Genomic DNA, 20,676 nt, shown 5'->3' on the forward strand with positions numbered 1-20,676 from the left:
TATACAAAGTTTCTCCGCGTATCGAAACAATCTAATTTTCTAATGACCTCGCTATTCATTTATTAATACGAATGTGTTTCATATTCTTATATACACGATAATAACGTTTGCTTGGATGCTTCACCGAACATCAAGCGTTGTATTTTGCATTGTAGATCATTTCTTAATTGACTATATTTCCTTTGTGAAAGTCAAATAAAATTAATTGTTATTGTAATACAAATGAAGTTGCTTGTTTTAAACACTATTTGAAATGAGAAATGTAGGATGTTCTCAATGTCTTAAAAAGATGACGGAATTTCAACCCAATTTGCTCGGATATATAATTTGTTTTGAGTTAATCATAATATCTTTGTAGCGAGTATATTCTGAATAGTAAGTAAAAAAAAAAACAATATTTTTATGAGAATTCATGACACCCAATAACTCAAAGAAGATGTTAAACATTACACTTTTTGCAATGATTTCATTTTAATTAAAAAAAGGACATAACTTGTATTGATGAAACTGCATGTTTCTCTTATCAAGAAACTAGTTTAGTTTAATATAATTTTAGCTTGTTACTTTAGAAAAATATTTGTAGAATATGCAGCCATACAAACACGCACACAATTTACTTATTTTTCTTCTCTTCTCCAACTTTAATGTAAATATTCTTAATTTATAAAATAGATATGTCTCATTCATAAGAACTTCTGCATAAGATCGAATACGTTGATATATGTACTTACAATTCAAACTAAAAGTGAATAACGTTTTTATATTTTAAAGTAATTATACATTAACAACGTCGAACATACATTAACAACGTGTGAAATATGATAAAATATTATTTACGAACATATATAAAATACTATCTACGGCTTTATGCATAACTTCCACACAATGAATAAATCTTTTTTCTTCTTTTATTTAAGGTTCCAATATCGGCGCACACTTCAAATTCACCTCAAAATCGAGTTAATTTCCATTCATCGGGCGAAAATAACCATGTTAATTACACGAAGCTTGCCATCAAGATGACCTCGACGAAACCAATCATCGCGTTTTCGTGGTTGTTGCGATCCTACAAGAGACGCAGGTTTAAGTCAGAATGGCTCGCTTTCGTGTTCGCCTGCCTTTTAGCGAGTTGTTCGGCCAGGAACAATCCGCCGCGTTTCCTGATCGACGGCCAGACGGAAATTGTCATTAGGTTAAAGGAAGGTCCCGATACGCCAGTTGGTAAGAACATGTATATAGAAATTCGTTGTATAATACATCGTTTTACACAACCACATACTCTTCTTACTTACGTACATTTCCTGTACAATTGCACACTTATCTTCTACTTTTTTCTAATATCTGTATTTATTCCATTTATTCTCATTTCAACAATCTCTATTTTCGAATTATTCTACGTACTAGAATATAAAAAGCTTGTGATTCAAGATTTGCACTTACTAAGTAATTGAATTTAAAATTATAATCGTTATAGATTGAGTGTAATAAGATATTCTCGTTATTATAAAAGGCGAAATGCGTGTAATTTATTTAGTGCCAATTATACGGCTTCATAATTCTTCAAAATGTATTTTGTAAAATCTTTTATGTGAAACATGTGTTGTACTATTCAACATCTTTCAAGAATATTTACATATATATAGTAAAGTCAATTTATGAATTTAACGAGGTATCGATCGAATCTGGAAAATAATAAGAAAGTTTTATACATCTCTTAGTAACTTTTTGAAATAATTCTTCTTGATACTGGTTGAATCATATATATTGTTTAATGAAATGTAATATTTTTAAAAATTTGCATGTAGTTCGTTTTAATTCATAGTTCAGAAACAATCGTTCCGAGCCATTCTTTTGCTAATGAAAATTTCTAATATTTAGTTCATAGTTTTCATAACGCACTTATTTAGTACTTAAGGAAATTCTTTTTCCTTTAAAGAGGTTTCGTCTGTACTTGAATAAGTTTTATTCAGGTGAGAAATATGAGATTAAAATAAACGTGTATAGTATGTGGAAGATTATTATTAACCTGAAACAATACGAAACTAGAGTATTCACAGGCGTTTCATTGTATTATTTTCTGAATATCTAACCTAGATCAATGTGATTTAATAAGCTTTTTGCTTCAGTATGCCACAGTATATTATATAAAATAATGTTAGTTGTCATATTGTATAAAATCCGAGCAATGATGACACTAATACCATTGGCAGCTGAATATTCTTCAGTATCTTATAGCTTGACGAATTATTCGTTATAAATTATTTAATAGCATACAATAAGCGAAGAATTATTTATGAAGGAATGAGATAAGACAAATGTGATGCTTGCAAGCGTTACAACAGTTATTCGTTTTTTAATTAAACATATAATTACTTTCAGTCATAATAATTTTTGATCTCGTTAATTTGAATTATTGTTGGACTGTACAGCAAATGATGTCCATGTTTGAATTATTAATGATATCAATTGAACGAAAACTCAATTTATAACTACGAACGACGCGAATAACATAAACATAAATATATTAAAACATGTATTTCGCTTCATCCTAATTAATTAAAACAGCAAAAATAATAAAAAAAAACGACTAGAAATTGATATTTGTTTAAGACTTATTTATTATTATAGTATATCACTTTAATCACGTATGATTATTTAACTGCTTTGAATATTTTTACTCCATTCTGTTATATACCATAAAAAATCGCACAAAGTGAATAATACTGTTAATGAAAATTCTTCTTCTGTTTTCATGTAGTTTCGCAAAAACAAAATTTTTTACAAAATTCCTCTGCGATTAACTTGTTTCTCTCATTTAGCATCTCGTTTGATTAACACTTGCATATATTTGGCAACATTCCGATCAATTTCTATATTCTATACAGGAAATTAAAAGATATATAATTATTATTAATAATTATATATAATATTTAACAATAATAATTATAATGATTATAATTATTAAATGCAATAATTATCTGTTTGAAACATCACGGATCTACACTTCCTTTTTACATTAACTATCTTACAAAGATTACACGCCTGTACACTATGTTTACAGTCCAATCAGCATTTCTGTACATTTAAATTAATTACGCCCTTTGTTCGTTGCCGTATCGTGTTGCGATTCGTGCCAACTGGTTTCTGTTGCAGGCAGTTTAATTTACAGGCTTCGCGGCGTCGATCCTGACGGTGACAGCCTGACTTTCGGCGTTAGAGATCAACCTGGCAGTGGTGTGATTCGGGTCGAGAATTTTAGTCCAACCGAAGCCAATATTTACTTGAACAAATTACTGGACAGAGAGGTAATTCGTTCTCGAGCCGGTCTATTTCCTTCTAATGATTCTATTCGCTTGTCAGCAGCGAAACTGTTCCTTTGAGCACCACTTTGAATGTTTCGTAACACCTTTGAACTTGATTATTCATTCAGTAGTATTATTATGTACTACTTTAGTCATTAGCAATAAACATATAATTACTTTACAAAGTCAGCAACTGATCGACGATATCGTAATCAAATGTGGTAATATCAATGATCAGCAAAATTTGTATCATTTGTTACAAGTTGTACGTAAGAATGGAAATTGCTTAAAGCAAACTCCAATTCCATTATGTTATTGATCCTTCTCAAAAGCAGACAATATACAATTTTGTAATGTAAATTCAGTAGAAAATTGCAGCAATGTATTAAGATTCACCTTGATGTTTAAGTGACATATAAATTTTAAGATTTAGAAATTGTATTCTTAAATTGCAGAATTCTATATGAAGATAAAAATAAAAGGAATATATTCAAAGAAATTCTGATAAATAAAGTTCGTCAAACAGCGAGTACTAATTTTTATGACGTTAATTGGTGTATTTGGCATGTGTTTTTTAACATGCAAGTTGTCAGGCAATGAATCTTCGCTTGAACGAAGAGGCACGTTCCCGTACATTTCTCCAAAACGTAAAAAGGCAACTAAAAACAGTTCTTCGTTCTTACCTTCACCCATTTTGCGATACAGAAAATAATTTCTACGTTCGCTCGTTCGACGTTGTGCATCTTGCACGAACGATCCTCCTTGTTCGAGTATCTTTCACGCATCGTAGGACCGATCATGGTAACAGCAATATCGAAGACATTAAAGAGAAACTCAGGGACGAGCGAACGAGCTAAAGAAGCGTGCAACTAGTGATCTACGCTCGATGATCTATTCGTGGAAGTTGTTATTTTGTCATCATCGTCTCTCTTAAATGTTACTATTTCCGTGCGGTTTAATTTCTTGTCGAGGAATACCGTATGTCCCGTGATTATTGGTTTGACGATGCACGTATCCCGATGGTGATTTTCGCGCGATTGGTTTATAATAATAATAATAAAAAAAGTCTGCCACTTTCTAAGTGACAGGGTAGTTTGCATGTTATCAAGCTTTCATGATCATCCGGCACTCCCAACTTACTTTTTTGACATTAAGACGATACTGACGTAGGAATTCTATTAGCCGCCTTTATGTGATACGCTACATTTTTCTATACTTGAAAGTAACGCAGAAAGACGAGTTTGCCGTCACATACGTTATTAACATAATGGGCATTTGCAACTTTTTTTTTGTAAGCTATATACAGGATGTTCCTTTCAAGTGGACGGAGCTATGGGATTTAGAACGATAGAACAGGGGGAAATTCTATTAGGCAAACTTAAATCGTTTTCAATGATGCATAGCTTATCTTTTTAAGCATTTGGTTTTAATTTTTTTAATTAGATGAAACGATTTTTTTAATTAGATGAAAGCAAAGCAGAGATACAAGTTACCTGTTCTAGGATTTTTTCGTCAAATGGTAACAACCATCGCATTATGTGTAAGAGTCAGTCAAAAAATAAATTTCATTTCTTATTAAAAAAGAACTCAGATGTACAGCAATAAATCAAACTTTATTGTTTGAGCGATCCTCAAATTTTCATCTGAATTCTGCACAGAAAAAGCTACAAAGAGCACTTGTGTCAAAAAGAAATTCTCTGACGTTAGAAAAATGCAATTTGATCGAAAATCACCCAAAGATCGTATCAAAGTTTAATCATCGGATTAACTTTGAAAATTGAATAGTGTTAATCACTAATATCATTTAACCATTGCCCACCAAAGCGATACAAAATATTTGACCAAATAAATAAATACATCAAGTTTAAACTACAATAATGTCGAACTTCTTTTTTCTAAATATTAAAAACTTTCGTTTACCAGAAGCAACAAATTTGTAACTACAAAATAGCAATATGTCTAAAAACTTCGTTGCGCTTGTCTTTTTGCCAGGTAAGGGACGAGTACGCGTTAGTGTTGACACTGACAGATGGAAGACTCGGTGAAGGAAATTTCATCACGCAAAGTTTACTGCTTCTGGTGGAAGATGTTAATGACAACGTGCCAATCTTCCGTCCACATCCTACTTCCTTGACGCTTCGTGAAGACTCCGGTCCGGGTATTTTAACAACGGTCGAAGCCACCGATGCGGATTTAGGAGCACATGGTCAGGTGGTTTACTACCTCCAAGAACTTGACGGTGATAATGACGTGTTCAGCGTTTCCACTGTCAATGGAAAGGGTGTCATCCGCCTTGTCGGCCGTCTGGATTACGAAAAAAAATATCTATACCAGTTGAGAATTCTGGCAATCGATCGAGCAATAAACGAAAAGGTTTGTGTTTGGCGTTGATCTAAATATGATGAAATTGCAAGTTTTTACAATCTGTGATAATATTCGAAATTGAAATATCTTTGTTCGCTTTGGCTTGCTCATACCGTTCGATTTGTGGATACAGTTAATATAAATACGATTTATATGTAACAGATGGAACGTGTTTTTTAAATATCGTGCCGTATATCTTTACAATCGTGTCAAATTCAGAAATTTAATTGTAATGCATATTCAACAGCGCATATCTTTCTCGTCCTACTAATAAGAATTACGCTAAAGTCGCCGATAATTTGCGGTGATCACGAATTTAGTCGAAGTTCTCTCGTGATTGCGTCGAGTAAAAAAAAGTACAATTATGGAAATCAGTTTATAACACGTAACAAACCGAATTACGGTCATAAATTGTGGCTTGCTGCGGAAACTGTTAAGGTACCATAATGATGATCCAGAAAAACAGAAAACATTTCCGCCACCTTTCCGGGAAGGACTTTGAGGTTGAATTTTAATTAACCAATTGTATGTAAATAAGGTAAACGGTTCTTCTTGGCACTCTTAAAGCGCGAAAAATATTTAACGTTTAAAAATATATCCAAAAGTGTCCGAAGTGTGCTATACATGGTGAGAAAAAGGTATTAGGAAACCTGCGAATACTAACTTTATTTGCAATATTAGATTGTAATACATGAAATATCCATTTATTCAGTTAAAATATGTTTTCTTTTTTTTTTTTTTTTTTTTGCTTCTGATCAGAATTCATTTACGAATTAAGATGTACAGGAAGGGAGAGAGAAGTACTTGTACAGTTGATTTATCGTAAAAATGGAAAGAGAAATGTTTTCTTTATTATTAAATATGATCAAGTACATAATGTAACTGTATATCATACACTTACAGTAATAAATGTACACGAATAAAAGTTAATCCACCAACACCATACACGTAATATCTGAAGAACATCTTACAGAAATTTCGAAAAGAAATTAAGAAGATTTGGTACTGTCTAGTATTATATTGTGATTAATTACAACAATTACATAAATTTGTACGAATTCAATTACTTTTAGAAGGTTTAGTTCATTCTGTCTATATCATAATACGTTGAAGGAGACTTATCTGTCATTGACATTGCCTGTTATCGTAAATATGAGGGTATGAGGATTTCATTCAAGATAAAGCCCTTATAGCAGTGCTAACATTAGCTCTAAAAATACTTTTATTTTTTTAAATATCTGAAAGATTACGAAAATGCCTATATACTTAGAATGATTTAACTTAATGCTCTAAACAAGTATTATGATATATAAATGACAGTTTTTGTTATATACTATGTTACATATATTCTAACTTTATAGTTGTAGCAACGACATACAAATAGCTTTCACTGTATATTCACTGGCAATTATTTCAGGTAAACACGGGAACAACCGCGATACTCGTCAAGGTTCAGGACGTCGAGGATCAACCTCCAGAATTCATAACCATAACACCTGTTGCCAGGATCAGTGAAAATGCAAGAATAGGCACATCCGTTCTTCAAGGTCAGCAAACCTGTTACCAATATCGAACAATGTAGAAATCAGCAAAGATAAAATCAAAGGGAAAATTTTTCAGATATTTGTCATATAATTATCGTTAACTTAAAAACGAGGTTGAACAGCTTATTTTTTAAAGAAATATTTGGTACGAAATCATATTAATAATATAAAACTATGCTTTATGGCAGAACCAAACATTCTGATCGATAAATTATTTCTATCTGATCTATAATTTTTACATTCAAAGCTAAAATCTAGTCAACTATATTACGCCAATTATATAATGAAATCAATATGTTAAGTTGTCCTGCAAGTCCCTTTCGTTTTATAGTTAAATAGTAGATGCACAACATTTTTACATGATCCATATAGAATAAAATGGATCATACATAATTCAATAAATTAATATAAAACAAAAAATGTTGTGCATCTATTATTTCCCTATAAAATTAAAGGGATTTTCAGGACAATCTAATATAACATTACATTACAGAACACATCTTATTAATTATATGAAATATTTTGTAGTTCGCGCAGTGGACGGTGACAAAGGAATAAATAATAAAGTAACATATAGCATCACGCAAGGTCCGAGGTATCTATTCGACATAGACACGACTTCCGGTTTGGTGTTCACCAGGGCGCAACTCGATCGTGAGGCAGAGGAAAATGCCGAGGGCACTTTTATCTTGGAAATTACCGTGAGAGAAGTATCGAATATTGTGCCTGCACCGTCTGTTTCGACCGAAGTCACTATTATTCTAACGGACGTGAACGATGAGACTCCAAAGTTCAGAAGCGCGAGATATCGTGCCGAGATAAACGAAAATGCACCGCATAATACGCCGGTTAATTTCATCGGGGATGCAATTCCGGAAGTTTACGATCATGACTTGGTGAGAAAAAGAGTTTAGATGACTTCACAAGATTACTGTAAAATATATGAGAGAAAATGACGATTCAGTTCTGAGCACATGAAATTTCAAACATACTGTTTGAAGTTAAGGTGACGATATTCTATGATAACGTTGTGTTTGCGTTTCTACGTATTTTACAATTATTGCTTTCCATTCCAAAATAAGATTTTATTCTACTTTATGGTTTAGTACCGACATCTGATATCGATGAAAGGAGAGACATTCTTCTATCGATCTTTCCAATTTTAAGTCAAATATTCGCAAGATCAATTGCAATATTTTCCTTCTCTATGTTTTCTTCCTTATTTGTAATTATCGAATTTTGAACTTCAAAATTTTGCGAGATTTATATTCCGTTTTGCTAGATTTTTCTCTCTTTTAACAGTTTTACTGTATCTACTAATTCGCAATTTATATGATGTTTCACAATTAACTTCGATCCACGAAGAACTTTAAAAAACTTGCCATCCAAATTCTTGAATTATATAATATGCATATAACACTGTTACGTACGAAACTTCACACTGTTAACGTTATTCATCTCTTAGGTAGCAGGAATAGCTACAAATTCTTTACTTTTACTTTTACCTTCACTTGAGCGATGAAGCAGTTCATCAAACTTATAGCATAATTTTTTAAATTATGTAAAATACGCATTTCTTTAATGTCCTGGATAAAATTCAGACGGGCTCGTTTATTCTATGAAGGTTTATTTTACTTTTTCAGGGAACTAATGGTACGTTTAAAATGTTTATTGACGGCGATGACGGAATATTCGACGTGACTCCGTCGAGAGGAATTAACGAAGCTCCATTTCTTATACGCGTCAAAAACTCCAGCAAACTAGATTTTGAAAGTAGATCAGGTACTTCAAATAATTATTCAATCATTCTTTCATCGATTTCTTTATTAAAATTGTGTAGAATTAATGCGTGACAGCACTGTACTACGGTTTAATTTTAAGAAATGAAACCAAGATTATATACGTATATAGGTATATTTAACAATTTTTGAACGGCAATTTACGCTACACGTCTTACGTTTAAACAAAAACAATTATTTCTGACATTTATTTTACATCCAATATATCGCAATTGTTTTATATAACTTTTCCTTTATTTAAATCTAATAACAACTCGTAATTGACTTTTACTGTTTGCTGCATTAATTTATACAAAGTGATAAAGAAAGAGCTAATAAATATTTACAATTTTTAATCCATACAATCTTTAAAATCACTCACGTTAATGTAAAATACAAAAGTTTCTTTCCATATTTACGAGGAATAGTTAATGTGTTTTCTTTCTATATCTATACAAATTCCACGTAAATGATATGTTTCCAAGTATTCCTTTGGTATGAAGTTAGAAATGCAAATCGATTCTTCTGACTACATGCGATGGGATGACTCACTTGCAATATCAAATGCTCGTCAATAGAAAAGTTTACTTTACGTTGGATATATCGATCTTCGGTCTTATGTTAATTAATTGCATCTTTACCTTCTCTATGAGAACAAGCTTCTAAAATTGTAAATCCTCCGTGTCATCGTCTCGTGTAATATCAACAATTATATTTCCTATTCTAAGTTTATTCAAAGTAACTCTATTTTGCTTTTGTTCATAGAAAATAATTTCGTAATTTCAGAGGTAAATTTCACATTAATCGCAAAGGAGGTGGTAACAGTGGCACCAAAGCAGAGTAAAGTGCCGGTAGTCGTTTTCATAAAAGACCAGAACGATAATTATCCAGAGTTCACGGAGGACATGTATGAGGTATCGATTCCGGAAAATTGCGCCGTCGGCACTACGGTGGCATGGGTTCAAGCCTTGGACGAAGATAGCGGGAATTTTGGAACACGAGGAATTAGATACACCAATTTAGGAGGCAGTATTGCGCATGTGTAAGTTTTACAACACGAAATTATTCAAATTGATGTTTCAAATTGAGATTACCAAACATCCAGAATTGGCAGACAGTCTTAAGTTTATAATTACATTCAGGGCTGTCTTTAGAGTTATTAATGTAATAAAACACTCACTTCTAAAATGATTAGTTTAGTAAAAGTTAAAGAAGAGTGTATTATTAATTTACGGAATCGAAAGGAAAAGTATATGAAATTTTACCAACGCTTTTACCGCAATGATGGGTATTTTCGAGCAATTTGTTTGGATCTTGATGTGGAATATCAAATTTTACCACACTTGTCATGCAATACCATAATTTCCTCTTATTAATTGCAGGTTATCGATGGATCCTCTAACAGGACTAATCACGGTTAAAGAACCGGGGCCAAGCTTCGATCGAGAACTAGTATCTCGACATTATTTAACCGTTGAGGCAAGAGATGACCTTGGCAAAGGTAATCGCAATACTGTCCAGTTGGTCGTCAATGTGAAGGATGTTAACGACAATGCTCCTATATTTCTACAAAACAAATACGAAGCAGTGCTTCTGGAGAACGAAGATCATTTCCAATCGCCCTTAATCGTCGAAGCGTTTGACATCGATTTGAATGGTTTGAAACTTACTTTCATCGATATTGGTATATTAGGTTAAGGAATAAGTCTGTTCATTTTTTCATGACACGTGCATCATCGTGCACATTAAGAGGATTTAAAAGATACACGAAAGAATTTATTACTCATTCGAACACGTAAAATAATACAAAACAACGTACATGCATTTTAAGTAAAATGTTCAATCTACGATACATAAATCGATATTAACGTTGCTGTTAAAAAGTCTAAGCGTTTTTTCGTCAAATTCGTAACAGGTACGAAGAACAGCGAAGTGACGTATGCCTTAGTATCGGGAGAATTTTCACGGAATTTTAGTATCGATTCAAAGCGCGGCATAATTATCCCCACGATGCCCTTGGATTATGAAGCCTTGCCTATTAGTCAAGGACACAAGGAAACATCAGTACGTCCATTGAGATTGACGGTACGAGCTAGGGATATGGGTACTCCAAGTTTGAGCTCAGATGCGCCATTAATTATTTATCTGAAAGACATCAATGACAATCCACCTGCATTTGAGAGAACGTTGTACAAGAAAAGCATCCCTGAGGACCTGCCTGGAGGTACCAGTGTAGTACAGGTAGATACCATTGGTTAATTTCCAAATTTTAATCTCAGCTTGATTAAATATTTGTTAATTAACTATTATTGGATATCGATACTGTTTAAGCTATTCGATTTGTATTTAGTAACAACAATGTGTTACGTTCTATAATAAAATCTTTTGTTCCTTAATTTATAGCGATGAAATTTATTTTAAAGTTGAATAAACGTTAGTAGTATGTACAATAGCTAAAGGTATTTACACACCATTGTATTTCTTAGAGTATTTACGTATCAATTAATTATTTGTGTAAAATTTTATTCATAACAATTAGACTGCAGATTCTTCTGAAAAATTCGATAGAAAATCGTTTCACCTACCAAATATCGTAGACAAAGTATTATACTTAGGGTATCTTATAGATTGTTTCACATTATTCTGTGGAATTTTGCATTTTTAAATTTTCTATAAGTGCATGAAAATTCACAGTCCGTTAATGATAGAAATCATTAGGACAGAGCATAATGGGAAAATATATTTATTGCAGGTCAAAGCTTGGGATAAGGATTTATCTTCACCTAACAATAAATTAGTTTATCGAATTCAAAGCGGCGCAGGTGATAAATTTGTGATTAGTCCGGAAAAAGGTGTAATTAGAGTTGCACCGGGTTCCAATTTAGATCCAGATTTGACTTCACCGAAGACTACAAGATACAGCTTGAACGTCATAGCGATCGATAGTGGAACGGAAATCCAAAGAACGGCCGAAGTTCTGGTCAATATCACTATCGTAGACGTTAACAATAAACCACCCGTCTTTATCGACCCGGGTACGGTGACCATTCGTGAAAATACACAAGTACGTATTTAAATTCCAATGTAGAGGAATATTACATATCTCCAATCCATGCAATTCATTTTGATCGTGTTTAGTCTTAATTAACCAATTGTCCGTATCAGTTCGGAATACGTATTCATATCTTTTTAATACACGTAAAAACCTAGTATGCATATGTGTATACATATATAGATATATAAGTGTATGAGTTACATCGTTAACCTTATCGTACATTGGTTTCAAAATGTAATAAGGAAGTCTAATTCGTGAATCTGTACTGTTGGATACTGAATTATTGTTTTGTCTATATTTTATATAATTTTTTAACAAGACTAAACAACCTATGTTTATGTAATATTTTTGTGGTTTATACTCATACAATATTCTTACAAAGTTTGGTTGGAAAAATCTAGGACACCCTGTATACATACAGTAGCGTATTTAAAACATTTTTCTATGACACAAGCGGATATGTAAATGTGTTTTATACATATTTATATAAAAATGGACGGTAATAAACGTTTAAGTCGTTAAATTCGTTTGACTAATTGTTTGTTGAGTTACTCAGTTTATAATTCGAGTCTTTGTCTCTAATGAAATAATTGTCTGCCACGATCTCTCACCTATGAAACATATTCTTTATAGAAGAAAATGAAATGGTTATGTTTGATAATTTGCGCTATTTTATTAGGTTGGAGCGTACGTGCATCGTGTTGTGGCTAATGATCCAGACATAGCGCCGATATTACGTTATCGTATCGATCCAAATTCTTCGGAGGCAAGAAACGAGGAAGGAACGCTAATTAAGATCCAAGAATATGATTATTTGTCCGCTTTGGAATTAAATGCACTCGATGGATTGCTTCGTGTGGTTAAATTGTTAGATAGAGAAAGAGTGGAAACGATAAGATTGGGGTTAGTTGTTGAAGATTTGGCTGCAATCAGAGGAATACAGACTGCATCCGGTTAGTATACTTCACTAAAAGTAGAAAAAACAACGTTTAGAGTATATTTGGAATTCTTTCACGAACAAGTTATTAATTAGACTGTGAATGTTTATACAAATTCGAATTTTTATAAAGAAACAAAACCTAAGTTGAAAATTTCACCACCTAAATATCATAACGAATAATATCATATATTTTTCTAACATTGTAATACGAATTAGTAAACTTAAACGGTTCTTAATATTGGTAAAGTTAATATTAGATTTATTACTTCTAAAATCCTATTCATACTTTAATATTATATATGTATATATGTAATAGTTTCTGCAGGTGCAATATTTAAAAAATTGGTTTATTCCTATTATTATTATTTTTACTTTTTTTTGATGTTTACTCCTCCTTTCAAAATACGGTACAGTATATTGTTTGAGATTAATTTTAAGCTTGTAATTTCAGCTACGTTGAACATAATAATCGAAGATGAAAACGACAATAACCCAAGATTTCGCAGACCATTTTATAGACGATCTGTAACAGAGAACAGTAAAAACGGCGTAAATATTGCGAGCATTGTTGCCGATGATGCAGATAAGAATCGTAGTATTACGTATTCGTTAGAAAGTCCTAAAGAACTGGCAGATTTAGTTCATCTTGATTCTGAAACAGGTGAAATGGTCGTGGCGAATAAAATCGATAGAGAACAATATTCCTGGCTTAATCTAACTGTACGTGCCACTGACTCAGGAATTCCACCTAGGTAAAGTGCCTTTCATTAATTTTAAATTGCCTCAGGAAAAATTACCTTTACCATGTTTGCTTTACCATAGTAAAAAATCTAAACGCAAGATCAAGAATTTATGATTGATGTCACTATATCTTTATACCTTTCTTAAAATTTACACAGTAACGATCCTGTTACTAAATTTGAATTTTATTCGTAGATCGAGTTTATCTGAGGTATACGTTCAAGTACTGGACGAAAATGACAATAACCCGTACTTTGTAACTGATATCAGTAATTTGACTGTGATGGAAAACGCTAAGATCGGTACAGAAGTAGCTACCATTCAAGCTAGAGATCCTGATAGCGGAGATTATGGAAAAATTACATATTTATTAGATAGAATGTCGTCCCAGGCAAGCATACTTTTCGTTATGTCGTTAACATAAGTTTGTCATATGGATTATTCATTATGAAGATTTACGACAACAGAAAAAATTTATTAAAAATGTTTTATAATACAGGGTACATTTGCCATTCATCCTGAGTCTGGCGTCTTGACAGTAGCAGATTCGATTGACTGGGAGGATAAACAAAATTACGTTCTAGTCATAGAGGCTTGGGATAACTATCAGTTCGGTTATACAGCTGGGGAATCGAGAAATGCGTTTAAGCAGATCAAGTAAGTTACTTTCATGTTGCAATTGACATCCGTTTCATAAAAATTAACCGTTCTAAGAATTAAGTCATATTGACAATTTGATAATTTTAAAACATTAACAGCAACTTGATTTATTGTGTTTAATACAGTTTTATTGTATTGTATTTATGTAATGCATTTTAGAATGCACACTTGACATATGTCAACTGTTCCTTTTATTTAAGAGATTCATTATATAATTTATTAGCTATTCCATATAAGATAATAAGATTTATATATATATATATTTGCGATTCATCTGTGCAAATTAATTATTTGTGTAAATTCTGCTGTCTGTGAAAATTAATTATCTCTTGAATTAATATCTGTGCTACCTATATTAGTATGAAATACTAATATAGAGACAGTAGCATTAACTTAAAAACTTTATTATAACGGTTTACGCATTATTCATGAGCAGAATATTCTAATAGTTTCAAATAATTTGCAAAAAATTCGTTTTAAGGGTCACTGTAACAGATGTCAACGACAATCCACCAAAAATGGACATACCTGCAACATGTGTTACCATATCAGAATTCCATGACGTGAAAGATTTAGTTTTTACCATTAAGGTGAAGGATGCAGATGATCCAACAACTCCAAATGGTCGTATGAAAATTAGAATTCTTTCTGGAAATGAATTAGGTTTGTATAAAGAATTTACGTTTTGTTATTCTACGAGATGACTATGAAAAATATCTAATGAAACATCTTATAGATATCATGTATGTAAGAAGACCAACTAATAACGTAAATGTTGACTCTTTCGATTAGGTTTATTCATCCTAGAACAAGCAGACTATTGGACGGCAAATATAAAAGCGGCACATTCACTTCGAGGAAAATTCGGGAATTATTCGTTACATCTGGAAGCCCGAGATCTTGGTAGTCCTTCCAATAAAGACATTTCTGTTTTAAATATTTGTGTGACGGATTACAACGACAATCCGCCAGTCTTTATTAGTCCACAGCATAATACAACTATTCGAGTAGCAGAGGTAAATTTGCACTTGTGTTAATGTAAATTTTTATGCTTCTTTCTTATATTGTCGTGTTCGAATGTTTCCTTTATTCGACTATCAATTAGGAAAGATGAATTAATTTGTCACTTGGACTGCCAATCTTTTGACATAAGTATTACTTTATTTAAGGCATTTTTACCAACTTACTTTGAAAAGTAAAACGATTTTTTTAATGCAATATCGCATTATCCATATAAGGAATTTGCAATACATGCTGTACTACACGTTGTTCGTGCTGTTCTGACGAATATTATTTATAGAATGTGACAGTCGGGACATCGATCATACAAATTGAAGCCAAAGATGCCGATACTGGTCCAAATGGCGACGTTCATTATCGTTTGAAGCAAGACTTGGCTGGTCATTGGAGAACATTTCACATCGACGATACCACCGGCATTATCTCACTAAAACTCCCGTTAGACAGAGAAACGCAGAAATTGTACGAGGTAATTTAAATTACATTCTTTATAAAAAAAAAGGTACAGAATAATACACGAGAGAAGGCATGGTATATGTACAAATATACGTATATTCTCTACTTTTACACTTGGATAAATTTGCACCGTATAATCAGGATGTGTTATAAACTGTCTTTTTCCCAAAATCATCCTGGAGATATCGATTTCAATTTTTATTTTTATTTTAATCTGGATAGAGAATTATAGAATGCAAATAAAACATAAACTTAAATGATTTTATTTCTAATTGACAAATATTTGCATTGCTCTAATAACTCTAATAACTGTTCTTCCGAACCATTTAATTTAAAAATTAATTGACATCGATGTCTGTGTACGATGATTTTACCATATAATCAAATCGCTCGAAAACTAATTGAAGTACGTAGAATATTTGACACAAATGGCATCGAGTATAAGATAATAATGGTTGTTAATTCTCACTCATAGATCAGAGTAGAAGCATACGATCTAGGAACTCCAACTCCTCTCAGCACGGATCTAGATCTGATTATTTACGTGCGAAACATCAACGATTACGAGCCTCAATTTTTGGTAGACATATTCAAGATTGACTTCACAGAAGAGCAACCTCCTGGCTCTGAAACTGTACAATTACCAGAAACTGTCGATAGGGACGAAGTTGATGATCTTGACGATCCTCCTACTCAAGTGTGTTATTTTATAATCAGCGGCAATGATGATGGACTCTTTATCCTCGATATCTTTAGACACGAATTGACTGTAAGTCACGAACAAATAACAAAGTGTGATATATAACTGTAACAACTGCTTATCGTTAATTTGTCAGTGACGTATTTTCTTTCATATTCTATAAATTCTTGTCATCCTTTTATAAAGTTATCTATTCTTCTTTTATAGAGCTTTTTTCATGAGTTCAATTGCTTTCAGTTCAGCTCACACATTAACTACATTATTTAATCGTTTCAATCGTACAATTTTAATCGTACAATTTTAATCGTACAATTAATCGTTTCAGACTGCGAAAACGTTAGACAGAGAACAGCAAGAGGAACATTTGTTAATTGTGAAAGCGACAGAAGATTGTAATACTGTTCCAGCGAACGGAACGCTTTCCGATGAAGCGGACGATACTACGTTGAAGATTGTTATAAATGTAATGGACATAAACGATAATCCACCCAAGTTTGTTAGTAAGATATTCACGGGTGGAGTTACTACAGAAGCTGATTTTGGCACGCAATTTATGCAAGTCAAGGTAAAATCTATTCATCAGATAGTATATTACAATAATGATATAAATGGTGCAAATAATTTTTAGAAATTTTAAGAAAAATACATAATATGCAAGGTATCTCGATTTCCAGTGTATTAACGAAATTAATAACAAATAACATAACAGTATACCGAATGAAATCATGTAGTAAGAATGCATGTGAACTATCGTCATTGTTGAAGTAAACATTAAAAAATTGTTTTTTAGACTGACAGATAATTTATTGTTACCTATTTTAAACAATAGAAATTACGGTTTTTGTTTCAGGCGATTGACTTGGATGCAGGTGATAATGCTATAGTTAATTATTACCAAGTTGGTAAAATTCACATGACTTTGACAGAAGGTTTGGACGATATTGAGCTGCAACCTTTTCTGGTTAATAAACTCACCGGGGTAGTGAGTTTAAATTTCGACCCTCAGAGAGGGATGAAAGGATATTTTGATTTTATGGTAAATCAAATTGATTTTAAAAGAGATCATATCTCGTAATCTCTCAGTGTAGTTTCGTGCACAGTATGCTAATAAAGTATAATCGTAGTTACGAGGTCATGATTGTTATTACTAATACTACATCTTATATAAGGCGTATCAAATAATATTACTATTAGTCAAATTTTATTAATGTATTTAAACAGGTGTTAGCCAATGATACCCATGGTTTAGAAGATACTGCAAGAGTATTTATTTATTTACTAAGAGAAGATCAGAGAGTCCGTTTCGTGTTGCGGCAACATCCACCGGAAGTCCGCAACAGAATAGAGACGTTTAGAGAGTCAGTGTGGAAAGTTTCTAAAATTATAAACACTAGAACTTTGAATTTATATCACTACTTACGTATTAATAATTTTACAACTTTATCGGCATTTACAACGATTTATGAAATAATAAAACGTGAAAGTATAAAACATTTTGAAATTTCATTAGTATGAAACACAATTATCGTAATTACATTGGTAAAGTTTAAGGTAAATCCGATAAAGTTGCTGCAAACATACACTTTGCAGAAGTTACAAAAGTATCTATTATATTAATTCTAATAGATTACTTTTTGTAGTTATATATTTTCAGTTATGAACAACGCAGAATATAATTTCCATGTAGAACAAAATTTTACAATTCCGTAACGTAAATTTTTAGGACACTGGGCAACGTGACTGGAGCGATAGTTAATATTGATGATTACAAAATCCACGAGAATCACGACGGTTCTGTCGATCGAACAAAGACCGATTTGTACATGCACCTTGTAAATCGTCGAGACAATTCCATTCTTGAAGTGTCGGAAGTCCTGGAATTAGTCGACAGAAATATAGAGAAACTCGATGGTCTGTTTAAGGAATTCAATGTTCTCGACACGCAACCGGCTCAATATCAACCGATTGTTCAGTACGAGCAAGCAGGAACCACGTTTTGGCTTTTGACTTTGACCTTGTTCCTAGGAGCTCTGCTAATTCTGTGCATAGCCTTGTGCATTTCGCAAAGAGCCTCGTTCCGCAGGCAATTGAAAGCCGCAAATGCATCACCGTTTGGTAAATATCACAATTCTGTGCATAATACCTTGTTTTTCATTAATAAGACATTATCAGTTTAAGATATTAATGGAAAATTCAAAACAATTAATTGGATTTATCGTATAATGTTATCATATAAGCGTAAGAAATAATAGAACCTGTGACTAATTACACAGTTACATAATCAATTCAACAAATAATTCTCCTAAGACTAGGAAGTTTCTAGAACAAATTTTACAGTATATATCTGTCTTTTATGTAGTCCTCTTTTATGTATACGTATGGCTATATAGTTATATTTAATATTTGCATATGTATTTACTGATAGATTGTAACTGAACTATATATTATATCCTTTTGTTATTCGATAACAGATACATTTGAATATCCATTGAGCAATCCAGTCAGCATATATATATAATTATGCATATAAGAAAAATTATAGTTTTATACATGAAATAATGTCTGAAATACATATTACATGCTGATTTTAAATTATTATTCGATTTACAATTTCTGACGTTTATACAAAACCCTATGTGCCTAAGTTATTGCCAACATAATTTTCAAAACTTAATTTGTTCACATTTGTTTAAGGAACATCAGATGCAGAATTTATAAGAGGACCTGGTCGTGTACCGAATACAAACAAGCATAGTGTAGAAGGTTCTAATCCTATATGGATGCACGCTTACGAGAATGAGTGGTTTAAAAGTGACGAATCACTTAGTCACACGTCTGAGAGGGATTCTCTCGATGAAAATGCATTGAACAACGAAGAAATAATGAACGAAGCTAATACAAACCAAAGAACCGATGATAAACCGTACTATATCGAGCCAAGAGCGTCTTCCATTTCAAGGTAAATGCTACTTACTTCTAATTGGCATGATATTAAGTATATCTATATATATAATCTACTAATACGTTTAATTAATTAATTAGGATAATAGTAGGATTAAATGATTATCAATAGACATAATAAAGACAGTAGTATTTACAAGAAATAAATAAAATAAATAATTAATAAAGTACATATAGTAAGCATTAGAATATATATATAGTAAGTATTAAAATTAGAAATAATAAATTTTATTTGCAGCGCGGGAAGTGTGGCAAATATACCAAATGACTTTCATCGAAGTTCTCCAATATATCGAACGCAAAACAATATCGTTAATCCACTTGGTAAAAAGATAGAAACGACGGAACTGTAATTGAACAACGACGATAATACGATGGAAAAAAATTCTTATTTGCGCGGTAGTATTTATAACTTCGTAAGAAGTGCAATAGAATAATTCTTGTAAATAGTCACACTTCGTATCAGCGTTAGTATATATTTAATATTTATTTCATAGTATTTTTACAAATTGACAGTGACAAATATTTTGTATTATCAAATTCATATTTTCATTATTCGTATTTTGTCTTGTATCCATATTAATAGTAAATTACTATTATAGATATAAGCAATTATAGTTTGGAAGAATCTCACTTCCAAGTTCGTGAGAAACTTTGGTTAATAAGAAAAAGAAATTTAACCATGATCTCTGCACGTCAGTATGTTACATACACTTGTACCATTGTACACTTTATATTTCTGTTTGATAAATAAATAATTGATTCAATAATATATTAATATTCCTTACTTCATCGACTGACGTCAACTGTTATTAATAATTTGGATTATTTAACATTTATTATGTTTCTCTATATTCCTGTAAAATATCTATTGTTGAAAATGCCAATAATGAAATTTATGTATTCATAGATTTTCAGCTAGTAAAACTTTAAATTAACTTTTAGATCGATATAATTGGACTCTGCTACATCCACATTATCAAAGTGAAATATACATACATGCATAATACGTACATTATACGTAAGTTCGTAATACATAAATTCTACTGTTATACAATTTCTTATTATTATGCTATTCAGGAAAGCATGCAAATCTTTCCTTTTTAAAATAAAGTTACTTTATGTTACGTATGCTACAATACTAACAACAGTGGT

The 20,676-nt window shown here is 31.9% G+C and overlaps 1 protein-coding gene across 1 annotated transcript in view; it reads left to right on the forward strand.

The window, feature by feature from the left end:
• Window positions 1-20,293, forward strand: part of LOC117162727 (cadherin-23) — a 32,421-nt gene extending 12,128 nt beyond the window's left edge. The window contains exons 2-25 of the mRNA XM_033344637.2: window positions 918-1,221; window positions 3,154-3,305; window positions 5,295-5,675; window positions 7,084-7,213; window positions 7,739-8,106; window positions 8,854-8,992; window positions 9,775-10,030; window positions 10,371-10,645; window positions 10,904-11,229; window positions 11,741-12,052; window positions 12,723-12,996; window positions 13,435-13,735; window positions 13,920-14,115; window positions 14,224-14,381; window positions 14,866-15,047; window positions 15,177-15,400; window positions 15,685-15,873; window positions 16,336-16,629; window positions 16,886-17,125; window positions 17,411-17,596; window positions 17,782-17,918; window positions 18,284-18,675; window positions 19,255-19,519; window positions 19,760-20,293. Coding sequence (XP_033200528.1) covers window positions 918-1,221; window positions 3,154-3,305; window positions 5,295-5,675; window positions 7,084-7,213; window positions 7,739-8,106; window positions 8,854-8,992; window positions 9,775-10,030; window positions 10,371-10,645; window positions 10,904-11,229; window positions 11,741-12,052; window positions 12,723-12,996; window positions 13,435-13,735; window positions 13,920-14,115; window positions 14,224-14,381; window positions 14,866-15,047; window positions 15,177-15,400; window positions 15,685-15,873; window positions 16,336-16,629; window positions 16,886-17,125; window positions 17,411-17,596; window positions 17,782-17,918; window positions 18,284-18,675; window positions 19,255-19,519; window positions 19,760-19,874 — 5,796 coding nt within the window. The 3' untranslated portion in view covers window positions 19,875-20,293. The remainder of the gene's footprint in view (window positions 1-917; window positions 1,222-3,153; window positions 3,306-5,294; window positions 5,676-7,083; window positions 7,214-7,738; window positions 8,107-8,853; window positions 8,993-9,774; window positions 10,031-10,370; window positions 10,646-10,903; window positions 11,230-11,740; window positions 12,053-12,722; window positions 12,997-13,434; window positions 13,736-13,919; window positions 14,116-14,223; window positions 14,382-14,865; window positions 15,048-15,176; window positions 15,401-15,684; window positions 15,874-16,335; window positions 16,630-16,885; window positions 17,126-17,410; window positions 17,597-17,781; window positions 17,919-18,283; window positions 18,676-19,254; window positions 19,520-19,759) is intronic.
• Window positions 20,294-20,676: the final 383 nt, after the last annotated feature.

The sequence above is a fragment of the Bombus vancouverensis genome, chromosome 8 (assembly GCF_051014615.1).
Source record: "Bombus vancouverensis nearcticus chromosome 8, iyBomVanc1_principal, whole genome shotgun sequence".
NCBI lineage: Eukaryota > Metazoa > Arthropoda > Insecta > Hymenoptera > Apidae > Bombus > Bombus vancouverensis.